This window comes from Grammomys surdaster, unplaced genomic scaffold, assembly GCF_004785775.1.
Source record: "Grammomys surdaster isolate TR1022 unplaced genomic scaffold, NIH_TR_1.0 150, whole genome shotgun sequence".
NCBI lineage: Eukaryota > Metazoa > Chordata > Mammalia > Rodentia > Muridae > Grammomys > Grammomys surdaster.
In genome coordinates this window covers 1,745,877-1,771,269 of record NW_021604608.1, presented here as the reverse complement: position 1 = coordinate 1,771,269, position 25,393 = coordinate 1,745,877, and the positions used below count along the sequence as shown (strand labels likewise).

At 34.8% G+C, this 25,393-nt stretch overlaps 1 protein-coding gene across 8 annotated transcripts in view; it reads left to right on the top strand.

Annotated features, from left to right (window-relative positions):
- Positions 1-25,393, top strand: part of LOC114619395 (ligand-dependent nuclear receptor corepressor-like protein) — a 141,485-nt gene that overhangs the window by 96,557 nt on the left and 19,535 nt on the right. For 5 of the 8 annotated variants that reach the window (XM_028765206.1, XM_028765202.1, XM_028765201.1 and 2 more), the window contains 3 exons: positions 3,226-3,477; positions 14,436-14,529; positions 15,782-18,937. In XM_028765206.1, the coding sequence (XP_028621039.1) occupies positions 3,226-3,477; positions 14,436-14,529; positions 15,782-16,811 (1,376 nt within the window). In that variant the 3' untranslated portion in view covers positions 16,812-18,937. Of the gene's footprint in view, positions 1-3,225; positions 3,478-14,435; positions 14,530-15,781; positions 18,938-25,393 lie in introns of those variants that run through there. The other 3 variants (XM_028765207.1, XM_028765204.1, XM_028765208.1) reach the window with 2 other exon arrangements.

The window sequence follows — 25,393 nt, the reverse complement described above, 5'->3', positions numbered from 1 at the left end:
TACAGTATTTATGTTATAACAATCTCCCTCAAAAATTTACCTAATTAAAATTATATAGATATATTAATTCACATTTTCTCTGGATCACAGATTTAATCCAGAGAATCCATCTATCTCAGCTGGATGGATTGGCTCATAGTTCTTCACAGTTTGAGAGTTAGCTGAGATTTCAGCCTTCTGAGATTTTTTTTTTTAGTTTGGTATATATACTTCTGGGCAATACACTATTGACTTGTGAGGATGTTTTGCTCATTCTTGTGAAACTCCCATGTGACTGTTTACTCTGGAAAGAAATAAAATGGAAGAGGCTAGAGAAAACAGAGTGAGGTCAGGACCAGGCAGGTGGCTGAGTAAGTGAACTGTACTAATATGAACAGTTTGTGAAGTCGAGACCTGTCAGTATAGACTACTGTCTAATAACATACTTCCACAGTGTGCTATCAATCACCATGCTGCCTATATTATAACATTGGAGTGGACTACACAACACTAAGTGTCCTGTGGTACAGGAATCTTTACAAAAGTCTGCAAGCACACAAAATGTGTTGTATTTGTTTGGTTAACTTTGAAAAATGAAGAGATGAGGCAAAACTTAGTAAGTCCATCTTGGGTAGGGGCAGTACCCTTTTGTAGGTGGCAGCATTCTTCCTTTCTAGCCAAATTGCAGGTTTCCCTTAATTACATAGACCACCCCACCACAGCTGCTTAAGCCTTAATTACTAGACACATTGTCTCAAATGCCACTTATCTATAAGCAGAGCTTAAACTCCCTTACAGGGATCTTACTTTGTGCTGTTTTGTTTTTGTTTGTTTTGTTTTGTTTTTTTGTTTTGTTATTGTTTTGAGTTACAACAGATTTGCATAAGCAACTTGAGAAGCATATTAGGTAATCAACAATTGAGAAACATCTCTTTGTCTTGTCCTACCTCACGTGTACATATTCCATAGTATACCATAAAGACATAAAAGAGACAAAACATGATAGTGAGTAGGACAGAATTTAAACTTAGCTTTAAACTCAAATGTAATTCTAGTTGTACATCAAAATGCTTTTGTTCCTTCTATGGTTAATGTTACTGTGAACTGGCACATGATACTGAACAATAAGCTGCACAGCAATGATCAAAAATACTTAAGTCTGAAACTACCATCTTATGTAAACAGATATGTGAAGCAAGATGTAGTGTTTAAAAGTGTGGAGTTTCTATAGAAGCCATCCATTTATGAAGGTAATAATTAACAAATGTGTTTGTAATTTCTGTGTCCAATAAAGAAACTGTTTATTTTCCTTTATTAGAAAGCATACGATAATAGTATCATTTTTAACAACAACAACAACAACAACAAAAAACTCACTGGAGTTTGTATATTATCACCTTAGGCATGAAAACTTACTTGCCATTTTGACTCTGATTTTTAATATGACCATTAAATCTGTGTCTGTTTGTTTGTGTTATTCCTACAACCTGTTACCTCTGATAACAGATCACAGTTAACTGAGCTCTTTATATATCCAAGACAGTTCAATATTTTAGCTACAATCATAATTTCTGTACCATTTTATGATGAAGCCCTATTATGACTTTCCACTGTCTATTATTGCTACTTTAATAAATATGGAAACAGAAAACAGATGGTATGTGGCTAGCTGAAATTCACAAAGGTTGCTAAGATTCCCACCTATAGCTAGGTCTTCTGGTTCATAGCAGAGAGTGAAAGCGAAGACTTAGGTCTGCTCTTATATCCCATAGTGCCTTCTCTCGAATGTTTTTCATAATTAAAAAGTATTTACTTTGAAATGAATAGTACGTGTTATGCAATATGTCCACCAGATCTGAGAGAATATTTCATGGTTAGATAATTTGTTGGCCTAAGTTGAATTTTGTTACAAAAAGTGGTAATGGACATGATAGAAGTAAGATTTTTCCTTTTCTCTGTGTGAATTTTATATTTTCAAATCCTCTTGTGTTATAGTCATGAACCTATCGTGATAAATGACTTATCATGCTGGGATGACTTTCCTTTGTCTTTTTAACAGGTATTCTAACTAATACTGAACCGTCAAACTAGGGAGCATTGCCCCTCTATTCTCATACAGCTCTGGGCCAGTACAGGCTTGTTCCTATAGTACTGGTTTGTGTAAGTGTCTCCAGAAGTAGATCTGTTTCAAAGAAGGGGGAAGTCTTCCCAGGTGTGATTATCTATCCTTCATGGCTTTTCATTCTTTCTACCTCTGAAGGCCAGGGAGACCAGAAGTGTGTGTAAAAAGTTACCACTAGGCCAAACAAAGTATCTTGCAGGTACTCAGATGGTTTATAGATGACCTTGTGATTAACCTATACTTGTTATGGTAAAGTCCTTTAATTGATCTCCCTCCCCGTCTTACAGGTTTCTGCCAGACACAGGGAGGGAGGGAGGGGAGGGAGGGAGGGAGGGTGGGAGGGAGGGTGGGAGGGAGGGTGGGAGGGAGGAGATGAGAATGCAGGAGCAGGCCTGTGTGAGAGCTTTACTATGGTTGTAGCTGATCAGCATGCTTTGTATGATCAAGATCTTCAATCGTAAATAATACTGCCCTTTTATAGGACACTATTGACAATACTTGCTGCAATTTTTCTTTAATAAATGAAATACTGTAGTTCTAGACAGCTCATTTTCTTTAGTGGCTATACAAATTTAAGGAAGCAAATGTATCAGGATATTAGCAAATCTTGAATCTTGATGACCACTATCTAGGTCACTGTACTTGCCTGTTGAGCTATACAGTGACCATTTTTCTGTGTAAAACAAAATAAATCTTTGATGACAATTGAGTGTAATAAATTAAACACACTTGGTAGAATAAATGTAAAAAAAAATCATTGGTAGAGAGTTCTAAAGCTCAGATGTCTTAATCATTGATGTATATTGTATACCTTTGACTCACATATAAGGTTTGTATTCAAGTACTTAATGTAGTTTTAATATCTTAATAGAATGTTTGAATGAACATTTAATTGTGGAGGTAAGTCCTGCTCCTGTGCCTTATCCTTTAATCTGTACTTTTGTTTGAGATAGAAGTAAAAAATGAATTTTTTTTTAAAAGTTACATTTCAGAAGAATAGTTGCTGAATCACAGAGACTACTGGCCACTATGGACTGCCACTAGATACTAATAATGTCATTTCTCTGTAAAACCCCCAGGTTGTTCATATTTGTCTTTTAATGATACATTTATTTCTTCCCCAGATCTTCCTCAGAACTGTGATCCTAACATTCCCTTAGTTGCTCAGGAATTAATGAAAAAGATGATACGTCAGTTTGCAATTGAGTACATCTCAAAAAGTGGTAAAATTCAAGAAAATAGAAATGGTTCAATTGGAGCAAGTCTCGTATGTAAAAGTATCCAAATGAACCAAGCAGAGAACTGCCTTCAGGATGAGCAAGAAGGCCCCTTAGACCTCACTGTGACTCGAACGCAAGAGCAAACTGCTCAGCAAGGTAAGTTGTTTGTTTAGCATATAATACCTACATTCGTATTCTAAAATATGTAAACATGGATATGTTTTGTTCGTAGAGAAAGTTACCTTTCTTTCCTTGTTTCACTTACATGGCGTAGACCAGAGAGAAAAAAATACACAACTTTGTGGCACAGCTTTTAATGAGTTATCTTTTATTTTTACTTATGTATCTATGATAAGTACACTACATTCCTATCATTTAAAATATACAGAGATGTCTTATTATGTTGTATTTATAGAGTTTATTTACAAGATATCTGTGTCTTCACAGAAGCCCAAAAAGAAAAAAGAAAAAAAAAAGCCTTTTAAGAATGTGGGAAGATGCCAAATAAATGGCTTGTCTAGAGATGAAAAATAGGTAGTTTTCATTCAAATGGTTTAGAGATCATATCACTTCTTGGAAAAAAAAAACAAAGAGGGGATGTCCCATGCTTAATCAGAGATAAGATATTGGTAATGATCCAGTGATATTCATAAAAATTGACTCGGAAACTGGGAAGAAGATTTTTTTTTAAAAAAAGTAAGTGTCATTGAAATGATCCTAGAATGTATTTGTGCTATGGCTCTAGGAATGAGCACAGCAGTTAGTTTAAAAGAAAGTTTCTAGAGACTGGTTAGTCAATATTAAAAGATGGAAGTAATCCACCTTATTTGAAACCTGATTTTAGACTGTATTATTTATTTTATGAGAAACATTAAATTATTAGCCTCTAAGAAAGGTGAAATATAACTGCAATATAAGACATAAGAAAATATATATCTTACTTTTGACTTTTGGACATTGTAAAGCATGGGGTTTTTACTTTTTGGTTTTTCGAGACAGGGTTTCTCCGTGTAGCCTTGGCTGTCCTGGAACTCACTCTGTAGACCAGGCTGACCTCAAACTCAGAAATCCACCTGCCTCTGCCTCCCAAGTGCTGGGATTAAAGGTGTGTGCCACCACTGCCCAGCTTTGCATTTTTATTTGCTATCTATACTATGTATCCCCTCTTTATTTACAGAAGCAATGTAGCATTCTATAGGATAGAACATGAACCTTGGTTTTCTGACAGACTTATGGTTGCAAATAAGAAACGATGGCAAAAGAAAGGAAAATTGAAATTTACAGATATAAGTTCAAAATCCTAAATAGATTTCATCAAATTGAATACAGTAAGATATTATACAAGTCTAACACTTAGATGGAAAAGGAAGGAGGATTGGAAGTTCAAGGCCAGCCTGGACTACAAGAGCCCTATCTTGAAAGAAAAAGTAAAACCATAGTAAGTAAATACCAAAAAATGAAACCAATAGACTATGTAAGTCCTTACAGAGAACATCATAAAACTTTTTTTTGACAGGCATAAAATAATATTTCAAAGCAGGTACTTATATCTCAGCTGATTAGGAATGATTTTTGCATAGTTAATGTCTAGTCAAATTTTACTAGTTTGTTGGTTTTACAAAAAGGAAATGATTTCCTGATCATAAAACTGACAAGCAAGTCTTAAAGAGACAAGAATAATAAAATCAAGAGAAGCTTGCTTTAAGACCCATGAAGGACTTTCAGTGCAGTAATTAAAACTGGGTCCTGTTGGTCAGAATACAAATCAGTAAAAGCTCAGAAATTTCCTAGGCATTACTGAAATCCTAGTAAATGCAGGTATCAGTAGAAATCACTGGGGAAGATGTCCTATTTTGTAAATATTCCAAGGCAACTGGTTACAGACCTGGAAGGAGATTGACAATAGGTGTCTACACTTTATGCCGCTCATAAAAATATTAAGAGATAAATATGAAAGCACATTTACTGTTCAGAACACTGGACAGAATAGAATTTTGACTAGTGAAGTTTCTAGACTATGACTTCATAGATAAGAGAATGCAGTTTTCACCACTTGTAGCTTTGTGAACTTTGCAAGCTAATTGACCATCAATCATTTTGTCCTGTAACTAGAAAAGTAATATTAATAAAACCGTAATGCTGTTGTGTAATCTCCAATATGTTAAATTATAGCACTGTCCTTGTTGCTTTCTGTTGCTCTGGTAAACATAATGACCAAAAGCAACTTGGGTCAGGAAGGGTATATTTGACTTAAACATTCTGATCATTGATTGAGGGAAATCAGGACAGGAAGTCAAGCAAGAGCAGAGGAAGGAATTATGGTTGCTTGTTTTCTGTGACATGTTCAGTGTCCTTACACAACCCAGGACCATCTATCCAGAGTGGTACTGCCCACAGAAGTCTAAGCCTTCCGACATCTATCATTAATCAAGAAAATTCCCCACAAAAATCCCCTAGGCCAGTCGGATGGAGGAAATTTCTTGGTTAAGGTTTCCTCTTTCTGAGGTAACACTAGTTCAAATCAAGTTAACACCCAAGATTAGTGATCACAAGTCTACCCTTGTCAGTTTGACACCCCGTCGCTTTTCCTTGCATTGCACTTAGTTTCCAAATGCAAACACTAACCAGAATATAATTCTGCCTAACATGACATAACTATCCCATGTACTAACACAAATGTATTATATATTTTAGAGTAGGTTGCAACATCCTTTAAAGGATACCTTAGTCTTTTAGCTTCACACAACCTAAAAATAATACAGTTTACAGAAACTACTAATTGTACCTAAATCAATGGTATATTCCATGATAAATAGAGAGAAGAAAACAGATATTGGCTTAATATATGTGTATTTGTGCATAAACATGTTCTTAACAAAGTAAGACAAGAATTCATATCAGTTATTTCTGCAACATGTCCTGTGGCCTTAGCTGGTATTATTATTAGCTTATCTTCCTCTGCTATACATTTTGTATTTTCTCTAACCTCAGCAAGCACATTAGCAGCTCTTCCTCCTTTTACTGGAGGAGTGAGTCATACCTTCATTCTTGAGGGGCTCATCTGTGCCCTTTGTCATTCTGCCTAGATTGTTTCCCACTGACTTTAATCATAGGACATGGTAGCATCAAGAGACACCCTAAAGGATTGCCTAAACTCCAGAGTAATCTTCTCTACCTCCATTGTGGAGAAGCAGTCCAATTTTTCCCCCTGTAGTCTGGATCAATCACCCCTTCTAACACCTTTTTTCCCCTCCTTCCTTCCTTTTTCACTTTCCTTTCTCCTCCTTTTTAAAGATTTCTTCATGTGTGTGAGGCTGTAGCTTGTGCATGGGCATGGGTCCTGTTGGGCTGAGTTGTGGATCCCAAGTGTCTGCCATGGCTCAGGATGGCAAAAGTGTGGGAATTTGACTGAGTTCATATGAGAAGTCACAGGGCTCCACCTGGGAGTAGAGAAGTCTCAACGGATCAATGGAGGTCTTCGGCCTCGTGTCAGGAGCCTGGAGTCTGGGAGCATGGCAAAATGCATGCTGTCCCTTGCAAGGATACCCGTTGGGTCTCCAGCCATCTCTAGCCAGTGCTCGACCAGAAACCATGCTATCCTTTCACAGTCCTCCGCCCCACATATGTGTATGGGTATTTTGCGTGTATGAATGTCTATGCACTATATGTGAACTTTTGCAGAAGCCAGAAGTGAGTGTCAAAGTCCCTAGAACTTGAGTTACTGATTGTTTTCAGCCACCATTTGGGTGATGAGAACCAAACCCAGGTTTTCTACAAGAACAGCAAGTACTCTTACACACTAGGTCATCTTTTTAGTTGCTGTTCCTTTCTTATCAGTCTGTTGGTGTAAAGGACATCAAAAGCCCCAAATAGCCAGTAAAGAGGCTTAGTGTCCAGTTCAGCAGAATGTTTGTAGCGTTTCCTAGTAGAAGTATTCCCTCCTCTGAAGTCAAAACTTCTAGGCCAGGAATGTCTAGGAACAGGAAGCAAAATTTTCCACTGGGGGTGATGAGTGGAACTTCCTGTACCCATTAACCCTAGCTATAGGAAAAACAGTACCATATATTAGACACTGACTCAAAGCCTATACTGCCTTCTAGATGATTCTCCAGAGCTCCAGGATAGTGCCACCTATTTAGTGCAATCAATCAATAGTGTTTAAAAGGCTATTCTACCATTTTATTAAGCCAGTGCTTCAAGATTATAAAGAACATGTCATGGCCAGTGGAATCAACAATGTTAAGTATACTGTCACACTTTTCTGGCTGGGAAATTAGTTCCTTTGTCAAAAATGATGCTGTGTAGAATACTGTGCTAATGGATAGTAGTTTGGACAGAGAAGCAATATATTCAGGAAATGAAAATCCATAACCAGAATGAATATCTACTCCAGGAAGGACAAACATTACCCTCACCATGAAGGAAGTAGCCTGATGTAGTTTACCTACCACCCGGTCACTAGCTGGCCATGTCAAATAATGGCACCATATTCGGGACTCAGTGTTGGTCTCTTCTGTGGGATGATTTGGCACTCAGCAGTAGCTATAGTCAGGCCAGCCTTGTTTAATCCATGTTGTTGAGGCTTTGCATAGCCTCCATCTCTCCACCATGGCCACTATATTCATGGGCACTTTGGGCAATAACAAACAGGGATAGCTAGAGAAAGGCTGACTGCACAGAATGGGTCATCCTGCCTACTTGGTTATTAAATTACTCTGTTAAAGCATAACCTTTTGATGAGCATTTGTCTGGAACAGAAATATCCTCATGTTCTTTGACCATTTAAAGAGGTCTATCCATGTTCCTAAAATATCTTTCTCACTAGTTTTTAATCATGCTTCTTTCAAGTCCCTTAGCCATGCGACCAAATGCAGCAAAAGCACTTTGCATACTTTCCATCAGAAAAAAGAATTATAGCTTTTCATATGTTTGATTTCATGAAACTACAAATATTTTCTGGCAGTCAGCTAAATACTCATGATTAACAGCTGAAACCATAAAGCTTCCCCTCAGAGTACTGTAAGAAAAGTACAGAGCAAGTGTACTGGGTGAGGAGGAGAGGAGGGGTCCTATTTGAAGAGATAAAGCATGACTAGAGAAGAATAATGAAAAAGCCTAAGGCATTTTAATGATATTGGCATTACTTTGTTTAAGCAGTGATTATGACAGCAGCTTTATTATTAGTGGTAATTTTAACATTTTTGTGAAATTTATTTATAAAATAATTTTCTTTGTCCAGAAAATACTCCTTTTCATTTGTAGTCATTGTCCTTCATGTAATGAGCCATAATTTGTTTTGGTATCTTTAGTATTCATGATAGATAATATGGTTTCAAAGACTTTTGAACTCGTGTTCATAGTCAAGTATGAACTGAACCTCATTATTTGCTTTGTATAGCAACTAGAAGCCAGTGATATTGTGAGGAGTTAACAAATGTTTTTTCACTTAGTATTCAAATTCAACTAAGCATTAATGATTATCTTGACATTTCTGAAGAAAGTCTTGATTGTTTCCCTTTCAAAAAGGGAATTGGTTAAAAGTCACTTTTAGATCTTTGAGAGAAACTTCTAACACTCTTCCCTAGGTGAGCTTTACTGATTCAGTGATCAAACTTCATTGAACTCAGTATTACTCATTAGTCAGTAAGGATCTACTGTATAGAATATTATGTGCTGGTTATATGTGCTATTTGTTACCAGAACTGAGTAAGCCAATGCTGGGTTAATTAATGAAGATAATAATCATTGATTACTGCTACTTTTATGCCATTATCTTAAGAAATGAATACTGTAGAAAATCTATTACATAGTTTTGCTTTATTAATGATAAATCTTAAATTCTAACCCTATGTACTGCTCAAATACTACTGAATTTATATTTTTGAAACTAGACAAGTTAAATATAAGTGACATAGTACAGAATTGACATCAATAATATGCTGTAAAGTTGTGAAAGACAACTCGGTAGGGTATGATGCTGAAAAGTGTGTAGAAGTTAGCAAGGCTAGTAGAGTACCATACAACAGCAGCAACAAAATCTGAAAAGAGATAAGAAAAGAATTATGACCTTAGAAAAGTAGAAAACAATTTTGAGTTACAATAGTATTCCTTGTCAATAATTTGGAAGAAAAAGGTAAGATCAGTTTAGAAACAATTTTTAATTTTTGTCAGAAGACCTGATAAAACATTGATGCTAACGAAATTGTTCAGCATCATCACAGCTTAAATTTCAAACATTAGTCTACTTTTGAATTTGTGTTTGGTATAATATTTACAATTAATTATATGTCATTATTAAAAACTTTATGTTGGCTTTCCTTTTGAATATTTTCAGTAGGGTTTGGTCACAGGCAATTAAATTCTGATATTAAGTGGCAGTCTACAACTAGTAAACAAAAACAGTGTTGTGTTTATTCTTTGGGCAGTTTTTAAGCATACAGAAAAAATAACAGTATAATAATCATGTACTAATCACCTAAAATTAACTAATGTAGTATTGACTCATGTATTTCTAATTTGTTTTCTCATGAAAAACAAGTAAATGTCTAGAAATATAGTTAAGATCTCTTTAAATCTTTTAAGTTCTCTGACTAATTTGCTGATGCCACCAATTTATGCATTTATGTGGAACATAGTTTTCTGTGCTTTAAAAATTCACATAAATTGTATGGTAAATGCACAATTTTTAATTATGAATATTTGAAATACCTATTAACATTGAACACACACATGGATCATTGTCTACCACTTTGACTTGTAGGTATAAGTTAGAAAAGGTCCTTAGAACTTGAATATAAGCTGGCATACTTATTAAGATGCTTACATCAGCATTGCCTTTAAGACAGTAGACACCTAGAATGGAAAACTAGACATGGATACCTACTAATAGGTGAATGGAAAGTAAACTACCATATATTAAAGAAAATACAGTGTTACTTATTCAAGTATATCTTTATGAGCGCATAGTGAATACATAGTGCTTATCTACTGAGTTATTAGTACTTCACATATGTGTATTCATAAAAGAGCAGTAACAGTAGATGGAGCTAACCATCTGACAACATATAAATTATCCTTAGGATCCAGAAAGTGCTCTGCCTCAGTTTCTGATCTTCCCAGTCTGTCCTCCTTACCAACTGTTCTTACTACATTTCTCTTTTCCAGTTCAGACAATCCTAGGAATGACAGTTTTCTCCAGTTCTTAAATCTACAGACTTTATGCTTGAAAAAGAAGTAGTATCAAATTGTTTTAATATAAATGGTAACTCTAAGAGAATGTGATATTTTCTGTGGATTTCTAAAATGTATCTAAAAATTTAATGCATATTAGAATATCTATTCATATACTTATTTATGAGCTTGTGTTTACTATTTAAATGGTCGTAGACTGGAATTTTTCAGTGTGATGTGACAAAAAATATATTGGGGAATATTTTCATTTTTACTAGCTAGACTATAATATATTACCTTGTCAAATCCGTTTAGAATCAGACTTTAATATATGTAATACAGTCTTCTTAGTTATGGAGAGGGACTAAAAAAGTGTTATCACTTTTAAACTTCCACAGAGAAAAAAGTCAGGAACTAATAACCTGATACGAGCAGGTCTCTGAAAGAATAGGATAAGATGTAGAAATAAGTGGCTCGTCCAGCTTAAAATAGGTATAATTTTACTTTTCCTATATGATGGTACTTGAAAAATGAAAAGAAAGCTTTATTGCCCCAACTAGAACGGCACTACTTATTACACTATATATGAAGAGGGAGAGGTTTTTTTACTTTGAAGAAGTAATGAATTTAATTAAACACATTAAAAGTCTTAACAGAATTTAAAAAGTATACAAACTTAATGATTTGTTCTTAAACTTTGGCTAACAATTAGAGTTAGGGGAAAATGTACCCCCTCCTCTGCTGTTTAAGTTGTATATATTAAAACCTAATTTGAAAAGGGGTCAGGCAGTGGTCACATCTTGAAGAAAATGCTCTAAAATTTTTTAAAATAGTAAAACTTCAATTTATAATTAACAGAAATGAGATAGTGAAACAGAAAAAACTATTATTTATTCATTAATTTTAATGAATATTAATTTAGTTTTCTTAAAGAATTATTTCTTGGGACTGAAGAGATGGCTCAGCAACTAAAACACTTGCTGCTCTTGCACCAGACTCAGATTCCATATTCAGTACCCACATGGTGACTCACAACCATTTGTAACTCCTGTAGCAGGCGTCTGATGACCTCTTCTGACCTCCATGGCAGGCATGTTGTGTGCAGACATACATCTAAGCATAATATCTGTAACTCTAAAATTAGATTTAAAACATAATTTTTACTCACAGGAAGAAACCCTAAGTCAGTAAGTGTACAGTGGTGTGTTGCAAGATGCTGCTGACGTGGGGAAAGGAGCCTCGTGTTTGCAGAGATCTGTGCCTTGAGAATAGCTCTGCAAAAGTTGAGCAGTTGAAAAGAATATCCTAGACAGAAGGAATGTTCTTTTGCAGTTTGAGAAATAACTGTATCCTGTAGCATTTTTGAAGAACTAAGTACAACTGGTTAGGTGCATGGGAAATATAAGATTTTAGTGAAAACTACACATAAAATGAGGCTGAATGGGTAGACTTGTCAAGGTACTTGGAATAATCATGTTTATGTAGTAGGAACTTTATCTCTCTCCTTTACTCTTCCGATCTAAGTATTCTAACTTGTAACTCAACACTAAGGTTTTTCCAGTTTTTCAGTTTTGTTTATTTAGCAAATATTTTCCAATCACTTCGCCAGCCACTCTTCTAGAGAGAGTGATGTATTACTGAATAAAATAGATGTGCTAGCTGTGTAACCATAGCAACTAGAAAATGGCCTGCTAAATGCTGAACAGTGCATATAACAGTGCTGTAATGGAAGCCTAGAATGATGACAAACCACCAAGTCCAAATTATGCCCGAAGTGACTGATTCATAAGATTTGAGAAGGATCAGTATGATTATGAGGGGAGAAGAATAGGACTCCTATAAGAAAAGGACTAAAGTGTGGAACCTTAGAGATGAAAAACAGCATGGAGCTGTCCAGGTAGATTTCCCTTTTCCACAGGCGTTGTAGTCTACTCTACAAGCACTGATGCTTTATAAAGATGAAGTCCTGTCAGTCTGCTGGAATCCTCCAGGACTGTCTCCTGCACAGTAATACTCAGCACTGAAGCCATGCCCATGTGGTCCTGTATGTCTTCTCCCTACATCTCTTTCCTCCGTTTTAGCCTGCTTACTCTTTTCCGGCCATCCTAGTCCCTGTGGTTCCTCTAAAGCCTCAATTAATCTTATAAGGCTGTCCTTCTCTACAAACCATTTCATTTAGAGCCTTTTCCAATACATTTGCTTAGTTGGTAATCCTCAACTTGTTCAAGATCCTATTAGATAACAGTTCAACACCAGTAATGTAAAACTGCCTCCTATGCTAGGTGTCTTAGCTAAAGTTTTATTGCTGTGAAGAGATGTCATGACCAAGGCATGACTCTTAAAAGGGAAAATACTTAGTTGGAGGCTAGCTTACAGTTTCAGAGGTTCAGCCCATTATCATCATGGCAGGAAGCCTGGCAGCATCCAAGCAGACATGGTGCTGGAGAAGGAGCTGAGAGTTCTACATCTTAATCCAAAGGCAGCCAGGAAGACACTCTTCTGTAGGTGGTTAAGAGGAGGCTTTCTTCTGCATTGGGTGGAGCTTGAGTTCTAGGAGCCCTGGAAACCAGCCTGCACAGTGACACGCGCAAAGCCACAGCTATTCCAACAAGGCTACACCTCCTAATAGTGCCACTTTAAATGGGCCAAACATTTTCAAACTACCACAGCTAGTTGTGTTTGTCCACACGTGTAATCTTAGCACTCAGAAGGCTAAGACAGGAGATTACAAGTTAGAGGTCAGTCTGATTTGTCAGTAAGTTCTAACCTAGCTTTTTCTAGGTAGTAAGTCTTTACCTTTAAACACAATTAATAATAAAGATGTGTAAGTATGTGGGCACATGTGCTTAATAGATTAACCCTCAGCCTGACCTCCACTATCACTTGCTCTGCAGTGTCTTCCTGAGCAGTACTCTCATCACTGGCAGTTAGCACTGTGTGTATTGAAGTGTCTCTATTTGACACCAAGCGCCATAAGAATGGGCATTTTGCGTGGGGTTGTTTTTTTGGGGGGGGATACTTGTTTTTTGTGCTGCCATTGTATCACATTCATTTGTACATAATAAGCACATATTGCATTGAAAAGAGGTACTGAATATGGTGTTACATTCATTCATCTTTACGTCTCCCCAGACACTTAATCGTTTACATGGATTAGTTTCATTACTGTGAAAGCTAGTAAAGTGTCTTTAGCCTTCTTAGGTTTTTAGTTTTAAGCAGGTATTCTTTTTCCTCCATGATTCCTTTCCAAAGGCTTACCTTTTCAGTTTTTGAGCAAATAGATGTTTATTCCTGTTATTATTTATTGTTGGATTTTAAGTTATAGTGCATTCTGTGCTGGCCTTAACCTGTTAACAGTCTCTGAATCATTTAAGTTTTTTAATTGTGAAAATCCAATATTATATCTGTGGTAACTACATTTTAATAAAAAATACTGAAAAGTATGTTTTATAGCAGTTGTCTTTCCTAGTTCTGTTTTGTTGTATGTAGTATCTTTATCTAGTCTTAGATATAAACATAGGTGCAGATTCAACAGTTGTGTGTTCCAGCAGTTTAAAATAGTAGATAAGTAGGTATTCAGTTCTTATGCATAACACATTCTATTCTTTCTTTTATAACTTGGATTGCTTCAGATTTCCCCAAGGCCCAGCCTTGAGAGAAGCCAATCATGGATGAACTGTCAGATTGATTTAACATTGCACAGTGGTGGGAAAGTGACCAAAAGTTGATCTTAAACAAATCACAGATTTGGGCTTATTCCTATCCCACCTGGCAGTACCAGCTCTCCTGTGCTTTATCCTAAGGCAGTGCCTTCCCAATCATTTCCTAAAATCAGATTGAATAAATGTTGAATTATATTATTCATATATCAGCAAAACAGGACAGAAATGTAAGGACTAGTGTTGTGTTCAAATATAAAGTGTTTTCTCTTGCAATAATTATAGGGGATGGAGTGTTAGATCTCTCTACAAAGAAAACCAGCATAAAATCTGAAGAGTCATCCATATGTGATCCTTCTTCTGAAAATGCAGTGGCTGGGTAAGCACTATCAAGGAAATATAATTAAAATATTAATATAAATGACCTCTGCAGAGAACACTTAATTCTGTGCTGAGTAGGACTGACATAGCTTTCTCAGAATTTTCGTCACTCATAAGTTTGTCTCTCTCATACCTTCTTCATTTGTCCCTTCTCTTTCTTTTTTCTTTCTGTTAAAGAAAAGTTATCAGAACAATCACCAAACTTCAATTCATGTTACTAAAATGAATTATCAATTTAATCATGGGATTAAAAACTAAGAAGCAGGACAAGTAAGAGAACTTGAAATTCTTGAGGCAATTTTAAGGAAAATATGTCATTTTAATAGTTTTTAAAAATGATGAACCATCTCTAAAACTGCTGTAGTTACTAATTCTAAAACTAGCATATAGCTTTACAGTTTCTGCTTTAGTGTGGTGGTAAACAACTTAACATTTATCTAGTATCACCACAAAAATGTCCTTTCATGTCTTTAAAACTGTCACTAAATTAACTTAATAAATAATTACTAGTGAAATGCTGTTCTGTTGGATTTTTGTAACTTTTGCATCTTCTCATTAGCTGCATAGAAATCTTTTTTTTTTTTTGTCCCATTTAAATCTGAGATGAATTTATTTCAACTAAGCCTGTAATAGAGCTGGAATCACAGGTGTAACAAACTTACAAGATTACAAAGTTGCATTTGAAATATAGTAGCATTCTAAAATGAAATTGTTCATATACATCTTTTTTCAGATTTTAAGTTTTTATGTAGAGGACAAATGAGTCTGTGGAACTGAGATGTCTGTGTTTGGAAGTATTCTTGCTGCTACAAATTTCCTTTAAATGGGTTGACTCTTTTATTACTTGTTTAGTGGTAACGTCACGTTTCTACTAACAAAAACTCCTTTAGGATTTGGGTATTTTTATAATGGAACTCTAATTGTAAATAAAAATTATAAGTGTTGCTCTGCAAGCAGCTTTCAGAGGAAAAGCAACATCATGAGAATATTTTTACAAATACTCAGAGTTAGGATTTTATGTTCTTGGAAGGTCTGCCCATTGAGGCCACCGTATCATTGACACATTGTCCTACCAGGACTGTAGCGTTTGCTTTGATAAGGAGTAACTACTACATCTCACAAACCTAAAGTGCAATGAGCAGTGATGTTACCTAAGCAAGGAGTATAATAAAGGAGTGGACCCTCCCCTTCATAGCTGTGTGAGAGTCTCTCATACATCAGTTTACCATCGTTTCATTCCATCCATCCAGGAGACTACACAGAAACAGAGAGGACTATGTGGAAAGAAGTGCTGAGTTTGCAGATGGTTTGCTCTCAAAAGCTTTGAAAGACATTCAGTCTGGAGCACTGGACATAAATAAAGCAGGCATACTTTATGGCATACCTCAAAAAACTTTACTTCTCCACTTAGAAGCCTTACCAGCAGGGAAGCCTGCATCTTTTAAAAACAAAACTCGAGATTTCAATGATAGTTTCTCATATAAAGAAAGTAAAGAAACTTGTGCTGTGCTGCAAAAAGTAGCCTTGTGGGCAAGAGCTCAAACAGAGCGCACAGAAAAAAGTAAACTCAGCCTACTTGAAACCTCAGAATTAAAATTCCCAACAGCTTCCAGTTACCTCCATCAGTTAACTCTACAGAAAATGGTTACTCAGTTTAAAGAAAAAAACGAAAGCCTTCAGTATGAAACTTCAAATCCTACTGTACAGTTAAAAATTCCTCAGCTACGAGTAAATTCAGTTTCAAAATCACAACCTGATGGTTCTGGCCTGCTGGATGTCATGTATCAAGTTTCCAAAACTTCTTCAGTCCTTGAAGGATCAGCTCTCCAAAAACTGAAAAATATACTCCCTAAACAGAACAAAATAGAATGTTCTGGGCCTGTAACTCACTCAAGTGTTGACTCTTACTTTCTACATGGGGACCTCTCTCCTTTGTGTCTTAATTCTAAAAATGGAACAGTTGATGGAACCTCTGAGAACACTGAAGATGGACTGGACCGGAAAGATAATAAGCAGCCCAGGAAAAAACGTGGCCGCTATCGACAGTATGATCATGAAATAATGGAAGAGGCCATTGCAATGGTAATGAGTGGAAAAATGAGTGTTTCCAAAGCACAAGGAATCTATGGGGTACCTCACAGCACTTTAGAATACAAGGTAAAGGAAAGATCTGGAACACTGAAGACTCCTCCGAAGAAGAAACTACGATTACCAGACACTGGGTTATATATGACAGATTCAGGGACTGGCAGCTGCAGAAACAGCAGCAAGCCTGTGTAGATTACTGTTAGAGAACATGTGTATGTGTGCGCGTGTGCGTGTGTGCACATGTGTGTATGTGTGCGTGCTCGTGTGTGCGTGCGTGTGTTTGTGCGTGCGCGCGCGCGCGCGTGTGTGTGTGTGTGTGTGTGTGTGCGTGAGCAGGTGTGTATGTGTACAGGGGTGTGTGAGTCTTTGTGTATGTATGTATCTACATACACACGTGGAAATTACAAATGCTCACTCTGACAGGAGACATGAAATTTTACAGTTCAAAAACCACTTACATGCCTTTTGAAAAAGTTTTATTCAGGGTTTTCACTGTGGACAGAATTATAGAGTTGTTTATTAATTCTGATAGTTTGTATTTAATCCTTGTATAAATAGGTGAAAAAAGATTCAGGTTTTCTTTAGTAGTCAATAGCATAAAATGTGGGAAAACAAGTAATTGTCAAGTGAAACATTTTTTTTATTGGTAAAAAGATTCTAGCCATTCAGTTGAACCATCTTATAATGGAAATATATTAATAGTTTGTGAACACTTTTATGTAACATACCTACAATGATTGTGAGTATGTCAAAGAACCAATCAAAGTTAAATAGTTACCTCTGTACCAAGAGTAACTAATAGATACAGTATTAATACACTACAGTGCATTCTATGAAATACAGAATGCACTAAAGTGCATCCACCAGGATAGAAGAGAAAACCTTAAAGGATATGTATAGTAAAATTTAATATTTATCATTTAATTGTTGAGTTAGCAGGAAGTTGGGGTTATTAAGTATATAATTTAAATTTTAAAAAAGCTGACATAGTTAACCCCAGAAGCTATAGAATCCTTTAATATAAGATGGAATACTAAAAACAAAAAGTAATTTAAATTTAATTATTAAAGTAATTTAATTTTGTTTTTCATTTGAAAAATAAGCTAATGTGTAAGGTTAGAAAAGAAAGTTGGAATGCAACTTAGAGCATGTTTATAATGTGCACAGAAGAAGCTTGAGAATGGTCATTTTGGTTAAATGTGCTGGTTAGTTGGTGTTATGACTACTTTAAGGATTGTGAGACACTCCTACTGAAAAACCTCAGTGTAACTTTAATATATTTGCTGCTGTGACATTTCAAAACATTTTCAGTTTATCAAGATAAATTACAGATTTCCTTTTGGTGGGTGATACATTATCATTTTGCTAATAACCAAACTTGCAGTTTGTTCAGGGTCTTGAATAGATTTACAGATATTTAACACTGACGCTGTTTTGAACTTTCAGTAATGTAAACTCTTTACTACTTGGATATTTAGAAGCTGGGCAGTGCATTTTAACTTTTACTAGACTCATATGAAACCAGTAATTTTTATAAGACAGTTTTAAAAATATGGGTCAGAGTATTCATGTGGGTTTATGAAGTATGCAGTTTTGGTAGTAAAGTGTAATAAAGCATGTACCTCCATGTAAAGAAAGGAGATTTGCTTTATAGATGAGAATCCTCCCCTATACCCCTTTTCTCTATTAGAATTCAGGTTCTGGTCATGTTCCTAAGCCACTTTTTACAAATCCAAAAGGAATTCTTACAGCTGAATTTAACTATAAGTGCACCTTGTCAGATACTTGTGTTGCTGCACTTGTGTTTGTGTGTGTTTTATAATCACATGAACGTGACTCTTCAGCTACTAAACTTTAAAACTGCTTGCATGTATTTAAAGAAACTGAAGAATGAGAAAATGTATGACCAGGTAACCTCTTGGTCTCTAAGATCTGTACTGAACACTTTCAGCTGTTAACATTACCTGCATACTAGGGTATGAATCCTCTTGATCTTTTTCTTCCCCCAAGAAAATATACTTAATAGATTACAAGACAGCATTTGTCAGGGTCATCTTTCTTTTTAAAGAATTAAGCCATATTTTGTGAGGACCGGAACATGGATTATTTATTATACTTCCCCCTCCTCCCATTAAAAAACAAAGTTAAAAAGTAAATGCTTCAAAAACAATTTTCTTGACCTCTTTATACAGAATTTTACTTGCAAAACTTTGGGAGCTCGAATGCATTACATAATATTTATATTGTATTGAGCTTTTTTATTCCTCACTATATTTACATTGATAAATTGATTGAGAAGTTTATAGTAAAGGGAAACTTACAGAACACTTTTATATCATTTAAAAGATGACCTGACCAAAAACTTTACAGGATTCATAAATCAGGGATCATTTTGCTATTGACTTCACAGTGATCAGTAGTTTTATAGGTAATATTATAGTTAATTTGCAGCATTTTAGTACTTATTATTTATTTTTGGTCAAATAGTAAATTAAAATATTTTTTGATAGTTTATAGGTAATGATCAACCCATAACTTTTAAAAGAAACATAATGTTTGTATTACTGAGTTGACTTTTTAATTATACAAACTAGGAAAGGCAGGGAAGTTTATGGGTTCCCCTCCCCCCACTGGTTCTATTATAATGTGCTTTATGTTAAACTTTCAAAATCCTTTAAAAATTTAGTTACCAGTTACTACTTAATTGACAGTTTCTGAAAAAATCCAGTTTCAGCTGACTTTTAATGAATAGGAAAGCAACCCTTATGTGCTTTCTACTTATTTGAATGTTCTTCAAGTATTTTATATTTAAAATAAAAAAAGAAGGAAAAGAAAAAAACAGTGCCTCTGTTTTTAGAAAACTACTGCTCAGTAAAGTTGTTTAAACCATTCTGGTAGCTGATGACAATTTTATATTAAACTGTATACTGACTTTTAGTGAAACTGATTTCTTTTTTAGTTGTTTACAGTGCAGATACTTGTGGGTTTTTTTTTTTTAATTGCAGTATTTCCATTGTCGCAGTAATTTAGTAAAACTCTGTGGCTGCCTTGATTTTGACAGATTTTGTTAATATAAACTGATTGTTAGGCAATTAGTTATATTTATGCATAAATCAATTGCACTATAATTCATGAATTATTTATTACAATATTTTCTAATGAATTCATGTATCTGTCTTGTGTTGTACATGTACTGTAATTTTGTTCCTACTTTTGTGTTGTTATATATCTAAATCTGATTGTATGAATTTTAATTGTTCAGTTAACGTGTTTCTAGGTTGTAATTTGTAGTAAAGCACTTCAATGCTTTTGCACTTAAATTTACAACACTGTCAGTGTGTGGTTAATTTACTCATTCAGTAAAAGAAAAGTAAAGTAAAACTTGACTATACTGAATTATTTGATTCCTTGTAAGTTTTTTTTTGTTGTTTTGTTTTGTTTTAAATAGTATTAGAATTTGACTTTTCCAAAGAAATATTCAACAAATTTCTAACAAAAAGGGGGCATAGAAACAAAAAAATGAGATGTTTGGGCTTACAAATAAACAGGAAGAATTAGAATTTATCTAAAGAAAAAACATGAGAACCAATTAGACTAAGGTGGCCTTTAATCTCAGCATTTAGGAGGTAGAGGCAGGTGGATCTCTGTGAGTTCTAGACCAGCTTCATCTACAAAGTGAAATCCAGGCCACCCAAAGCTACATTGTGAGACTCTCTCAAAATGATAGTTTTCGCATCTCTATATCATGACTTAAGAACAAACTGTGAATGGAGATTCACACATATGTCTGTTCACTCATTAGGTTTTCCTTTGAGATTCTAAGATGGAAGAAATGAGGGGGGAAAACCTTGAAACAAAATAAGTATATTTTAAAATTTTGTTTTTAATTAATTTAGTTGTCCTCCATGCTATATAAAGTAAAATCTAATACCTGAATATCTGATATATTAATCTATTGTTCATATTATTGGGTTACTATCAGCAACTACTGGTATTTTTTAATTTCCAATATTAAAACTAGCAAACTGAATAAGAAAACTCTTCCTTTAAAACAAAGGTGTCCTTAAAATGTCAGAAAAGGTAGATAAAAGTCAGTGGTTTTCATAATTTTATGAGATTAATCAAAGTGAAATAACATGTTTATATTCCTAAACGCATGCTGCTTTTTATCATTTTGATAGGGTTTACTCATTTCTATATTGAGACTTACACTCTTGGCTTTGGACATGCTAATAAGCACACTCTCCCAGTTGTACAAATCATTTCATTAACGAAAAATGCCTCTGAGCATTTTAGGAATTACTAAGACAGGATACGAATCGTTGAAATACAGTATAACGTTCTAAAACCTTGTAAGCTCTCCCCTTTATTACTAGTTATAAATATGCTTAGCAGGCCATCACATTACTTCAGAAACTGTCTGAAGTATACCCTTCAGGGTATGTTGGCTTTTGTTTATTGGAAGTCAGAAATTTGAGTTGCTGGAAAATGATATAATTATCTAATATTTGGTAGCTATCATTTGATATTGCCTTTAGCCTACAGTTTTAAAATAACTTTTGACATTGAATCTTGAGTTATTTATATCATTTTACACTCTACCATTACAAAATTAATTTTAAAATATATTTATTGAAGAAACTGATACTGGGATCTTTTGTCTAGTGATAGCACTGAACTTAAAGAGTTTTGTTTATTTTGGTTTATTTTTGCTTTGTGTGATCCTTTATGTCAAATTGTGTGTTAGTCTTACTAAACATTTGTTAAATCTGATAGTTATTTTTCTCTGTGAAGTTTTGATTACATGCTCAGAACCTGCTTTGGTATTTTTATTACTCTGACAACATAATTATATACAACTCAATAAATTATTATATAGTATCCATAGATTCCAGTGCCAGGGAGCAATATAAATATACTGATTTCGCTGCTTATTTTAAAAGAAAATCCTTTAATTTTTAATACGGTGAACATACTAACCCTTATTTTTAAAAAGTATATTCTTATTCTTCTCTTGCATCAGTTTTGTAAGAAATATATCCCAATTCCAACCCTAAATAACATTTTTGCCAACTAGACAAACGACAAATGACAGGCACATAGAATTAGGAGAGGAGGGCTATTCCCACTACAGAGTTTGGTGATGTTTCATTAAAATGGATACTTTTCTGAAACAGAATTCCTTTAATATATTTTATTCTTCTTGCTACTGGTATTGAATTAAAAAATATGAGCTTCTATATTGTTGATTAGCAAACATGGGTCTAAGTTAAAACTAGATGTGTATTAGTTTCTATGTTGGGGCATTTTCCAGCACTTGACATTTAGTATTTAGGTAAGTAATACCTATAGTTTTCCTATGGTTTTCCATGGTTTTTAAAACCAGTTAAAAGTAGATTTAATTTTTAAATAGCTTCCTTTTTCTTTATATTCTTACTAGGTTAAAATGCCTTCAGCTTAATCTCAGAAAAAGATACTCTCTTATTTTATATGGAACCTAAATTAGTTAACTTTCTTCATGATTATGCATACTTTTCTTTTAATAATAAATTTTCTTTTAACTATATTGCAAAGTATTTTAAATAAAATAAGATGTCACTCCTTATATTCCTTACTTGAACTAACAAGGACTGATCATATAAAATATGGCAAACTGGCCTACTTTACAAAAACTTCTATTCCTTTGGAAGCATTTTTTATTGAAGGTTATTAATATTTCCAGAATTGTAAATATTGCCAGTGTGTTGATGTAATAATACATATCCACTTTTGTTTGTGAAAGGCTTTGCTTTGACTCCTGTACTTTGCCATAGGAAATTATTTATTCCAGTACTTCATTCTGTTTCTGCTAAAAGATAACCAAGATGTCCTTGCAGTTCCGCCTATACGAGTCAGGAGTCCAGCAATATCAAAATACATCATTCAGACGCTGTCAAGAATTATAACTCCTTATGGTATTTTTGCTGTAATTCATTTTTTTTGTTTGATTTTTATTTTTAGTTCAACTGTTGATGCAAAATCAGAGGAAGCTACTAAAATGGAAAAAGGAAAATCAGCATTAAGCAAAGTTTTGGAATCTTTGTGCATACATCACCATCAACAAGTTTTGGCTATGTTGAAATTTCTAGTCCAAGAGCAGAATGCTGCTTCTCTTTGCTGTTGTAATTCATCATGTGCTATGTCTTCAGAATCTCAAAAGCCCCTATTGGAGGATGGTTTTCATGGTCTGTTCTGTAGCTGTGAATATAGACTGGCAGAAAGAGGGTGTTTACACAATGAGAGACAAAGCCCTGGTCTAGTGCCTCTGCCAGTCTGTATTAAAGAATTACATTGTTTGTCTTGTCAAACTGTAACTGTTGAACACATTAAGACAGTAATGAATAGCGGAATTGAAAACAGTTCTAATCCACACAGGTGCTGTTGTGGACAGTTAGCAAAGACTCACTGTACAAAATCAGCCTGTCACAGTCCTCCTTTGTCAAGGGAAGTTTGTGATCTTTCAGTCACTCATCAAGATGCCTGTAGATCTCGAAGTCCCTCGCCCCCACCATTATCACCTGTGGAGACTGAAGAATTTGAAAAATGGAAAGATATCGTCTCAGAACTTTCAGCCTTAGAAAATAACAAACTTGAGGCAAGCATTAACCAACCTCCATCTCTTACACCAGCAGAGATAAGCATTCACAAATGTGTCCATGACAGCAAAATACACAAAACTAAGAAGTCTGATAACTCTGATTCTGTGCTCTTGGGTGCCAATGATAGTTACACTACAAATCATGAAAAGGGTGAAACAGCTGTAATTTTTCAAGATTTAATGGACCGTATTAATGAAAAATTAAAATCAATAGAAACCACAGATATATCAAACCTCATAAAATTATCCAGTACTGATTGTGATTCAGACAATGATTTTAAATTGGGAGATTTAATAACATCTCTCTTGCATAGTGCAACAGGCAATGATTATAGTTTTATGGAATTGCTGAGTCAACATGATAAAAAGGTAGAAAATAAAATTATTCAGACAAGGTTTCGAAAACGGCAACAAACATTACTTGCAATGCATAACTCTCCTGATTCACCTGTGATCAGAAGGCAATCTTTACAGATAAAAAGAGAACTTGCCAGTTTTGATGAAAACTTTCTGAGGAAAAGGTACAGTGAAAAAAATTCAAGAAAAATTTCATGCAATGATAAGATGCTTTCAGTGAACAAAGAAGAACCCCAGCCTTGTCAAGAGCCTTTAAAAAATTCTAAAAGCTTTCAAAATGAAAATCATGCAGAAACATTGTTTACACCAAATGACATAGCACCATCGTGTCAGGTACCTCTTGGGAATTTAGAAACTAACTTGGCTCTTGATCAATTTTCAGAAAATTTAAAAGCAACTTCATTTGAGAAAATGAACCAAAGAAAATTACAGGAGAGGTCTACAGCTGAGAAACTAGCTGGACAAAATAATAGGGAAAATACAAAACTAGAAAATACTCCATTTTTGAGAACTGATGCTCCTCTTTTGAGCAGAACTAAACGAAATATTGTGCCTCCAGGCTGGTATTCTATATATGTAACAAACGACTCTGTTGCTAAAAAACTCCTCGAGGGCAAAAGAGTATCAGACTCTGTACACAGAAAAGATCCAATCAGAGATCCAACTGAAAGTTTTCAAAATATAGACTTAAATAAAATTGCAATTAATTCTAATTTGCAAGTTATTGTCGAGCGTTTAGAAGACACAATAAATATGGCTCAAAGGTCTTGGACTAGTCAAGAACTATCTGAAGGATGTAAAGCATCCAAGAAATTGATAGAAACAGATGATAAAGATCAAAATGCTGGGAGAGATTTGACTTTAAGTAGAATGGCTTGTAAAAATCAGGGTTTATCAAAATCTGTATTAGCATCTATCAATAAAAGAAGTCATGGTATGTCTGTAATGGATTTGAACAAGACACTTGATAAACCCAAGACTTCACCCATTTTAGAGAGAGGTAGCTTGACATCCAGTGTTGAGAGTTTGCCAACAAAATGTGAAGGTATTGAAAGTTCTGTTTCTAACTACTGTAGTCCTATCAAACTCATGTTTTTATCTGAGATTAAAAGTAGTGAAGGAGTCAAATACACTTTAACATCAGTCAGCACATCACAGTCAAATGCCGATTTTGATTCTCACAAACATAAAACCCATCAGATGACTGGAAGAAAAAGAGAAGCAAATGAAGACATACCAAATACAAGCTTTGAAGATTATAGTTCTAATCATCATGATACTAACCTTCAAAGTGAATTGAACCAACTTAACTGTGTACATGAGGCTGCACCGTCATCTGCAGAGTTTACCGACAGTTTAAACAATGATAAGCCACAAGAAGACTCTAAGGAAAAGTCAAATGGTGCTGTTGACTTACCATATAAAAGAAAGCCAGGTAGACCTAAAAAAATTGGTCCCCAAGTTGTGAAGCAGATTAAACGGCCAATTGGAAGACCACCAAAACCTAAAGCTGGTCAAACAGATGTCAGTGTTTGCCAAAACAAATCTTTTAGCCCTAGAAAGGAAAATCCAGAGTCTTTCATATCAGAAGTCAAAGATGTTTGCAGAAAGAGTATTATTGTCACTGTTGTTTATGGAAGATCAAGAAGAACCAAGAGATGTGTTTCTGAAGGAAGCATGAGCATCAGCAGTATCTCATTGAACAGTGATGTCACTGACACTTCAGTTAACTCTAGTCTCAGAAATACTAAAGCTTATGAGATTGGCCATGGTGAAAGTC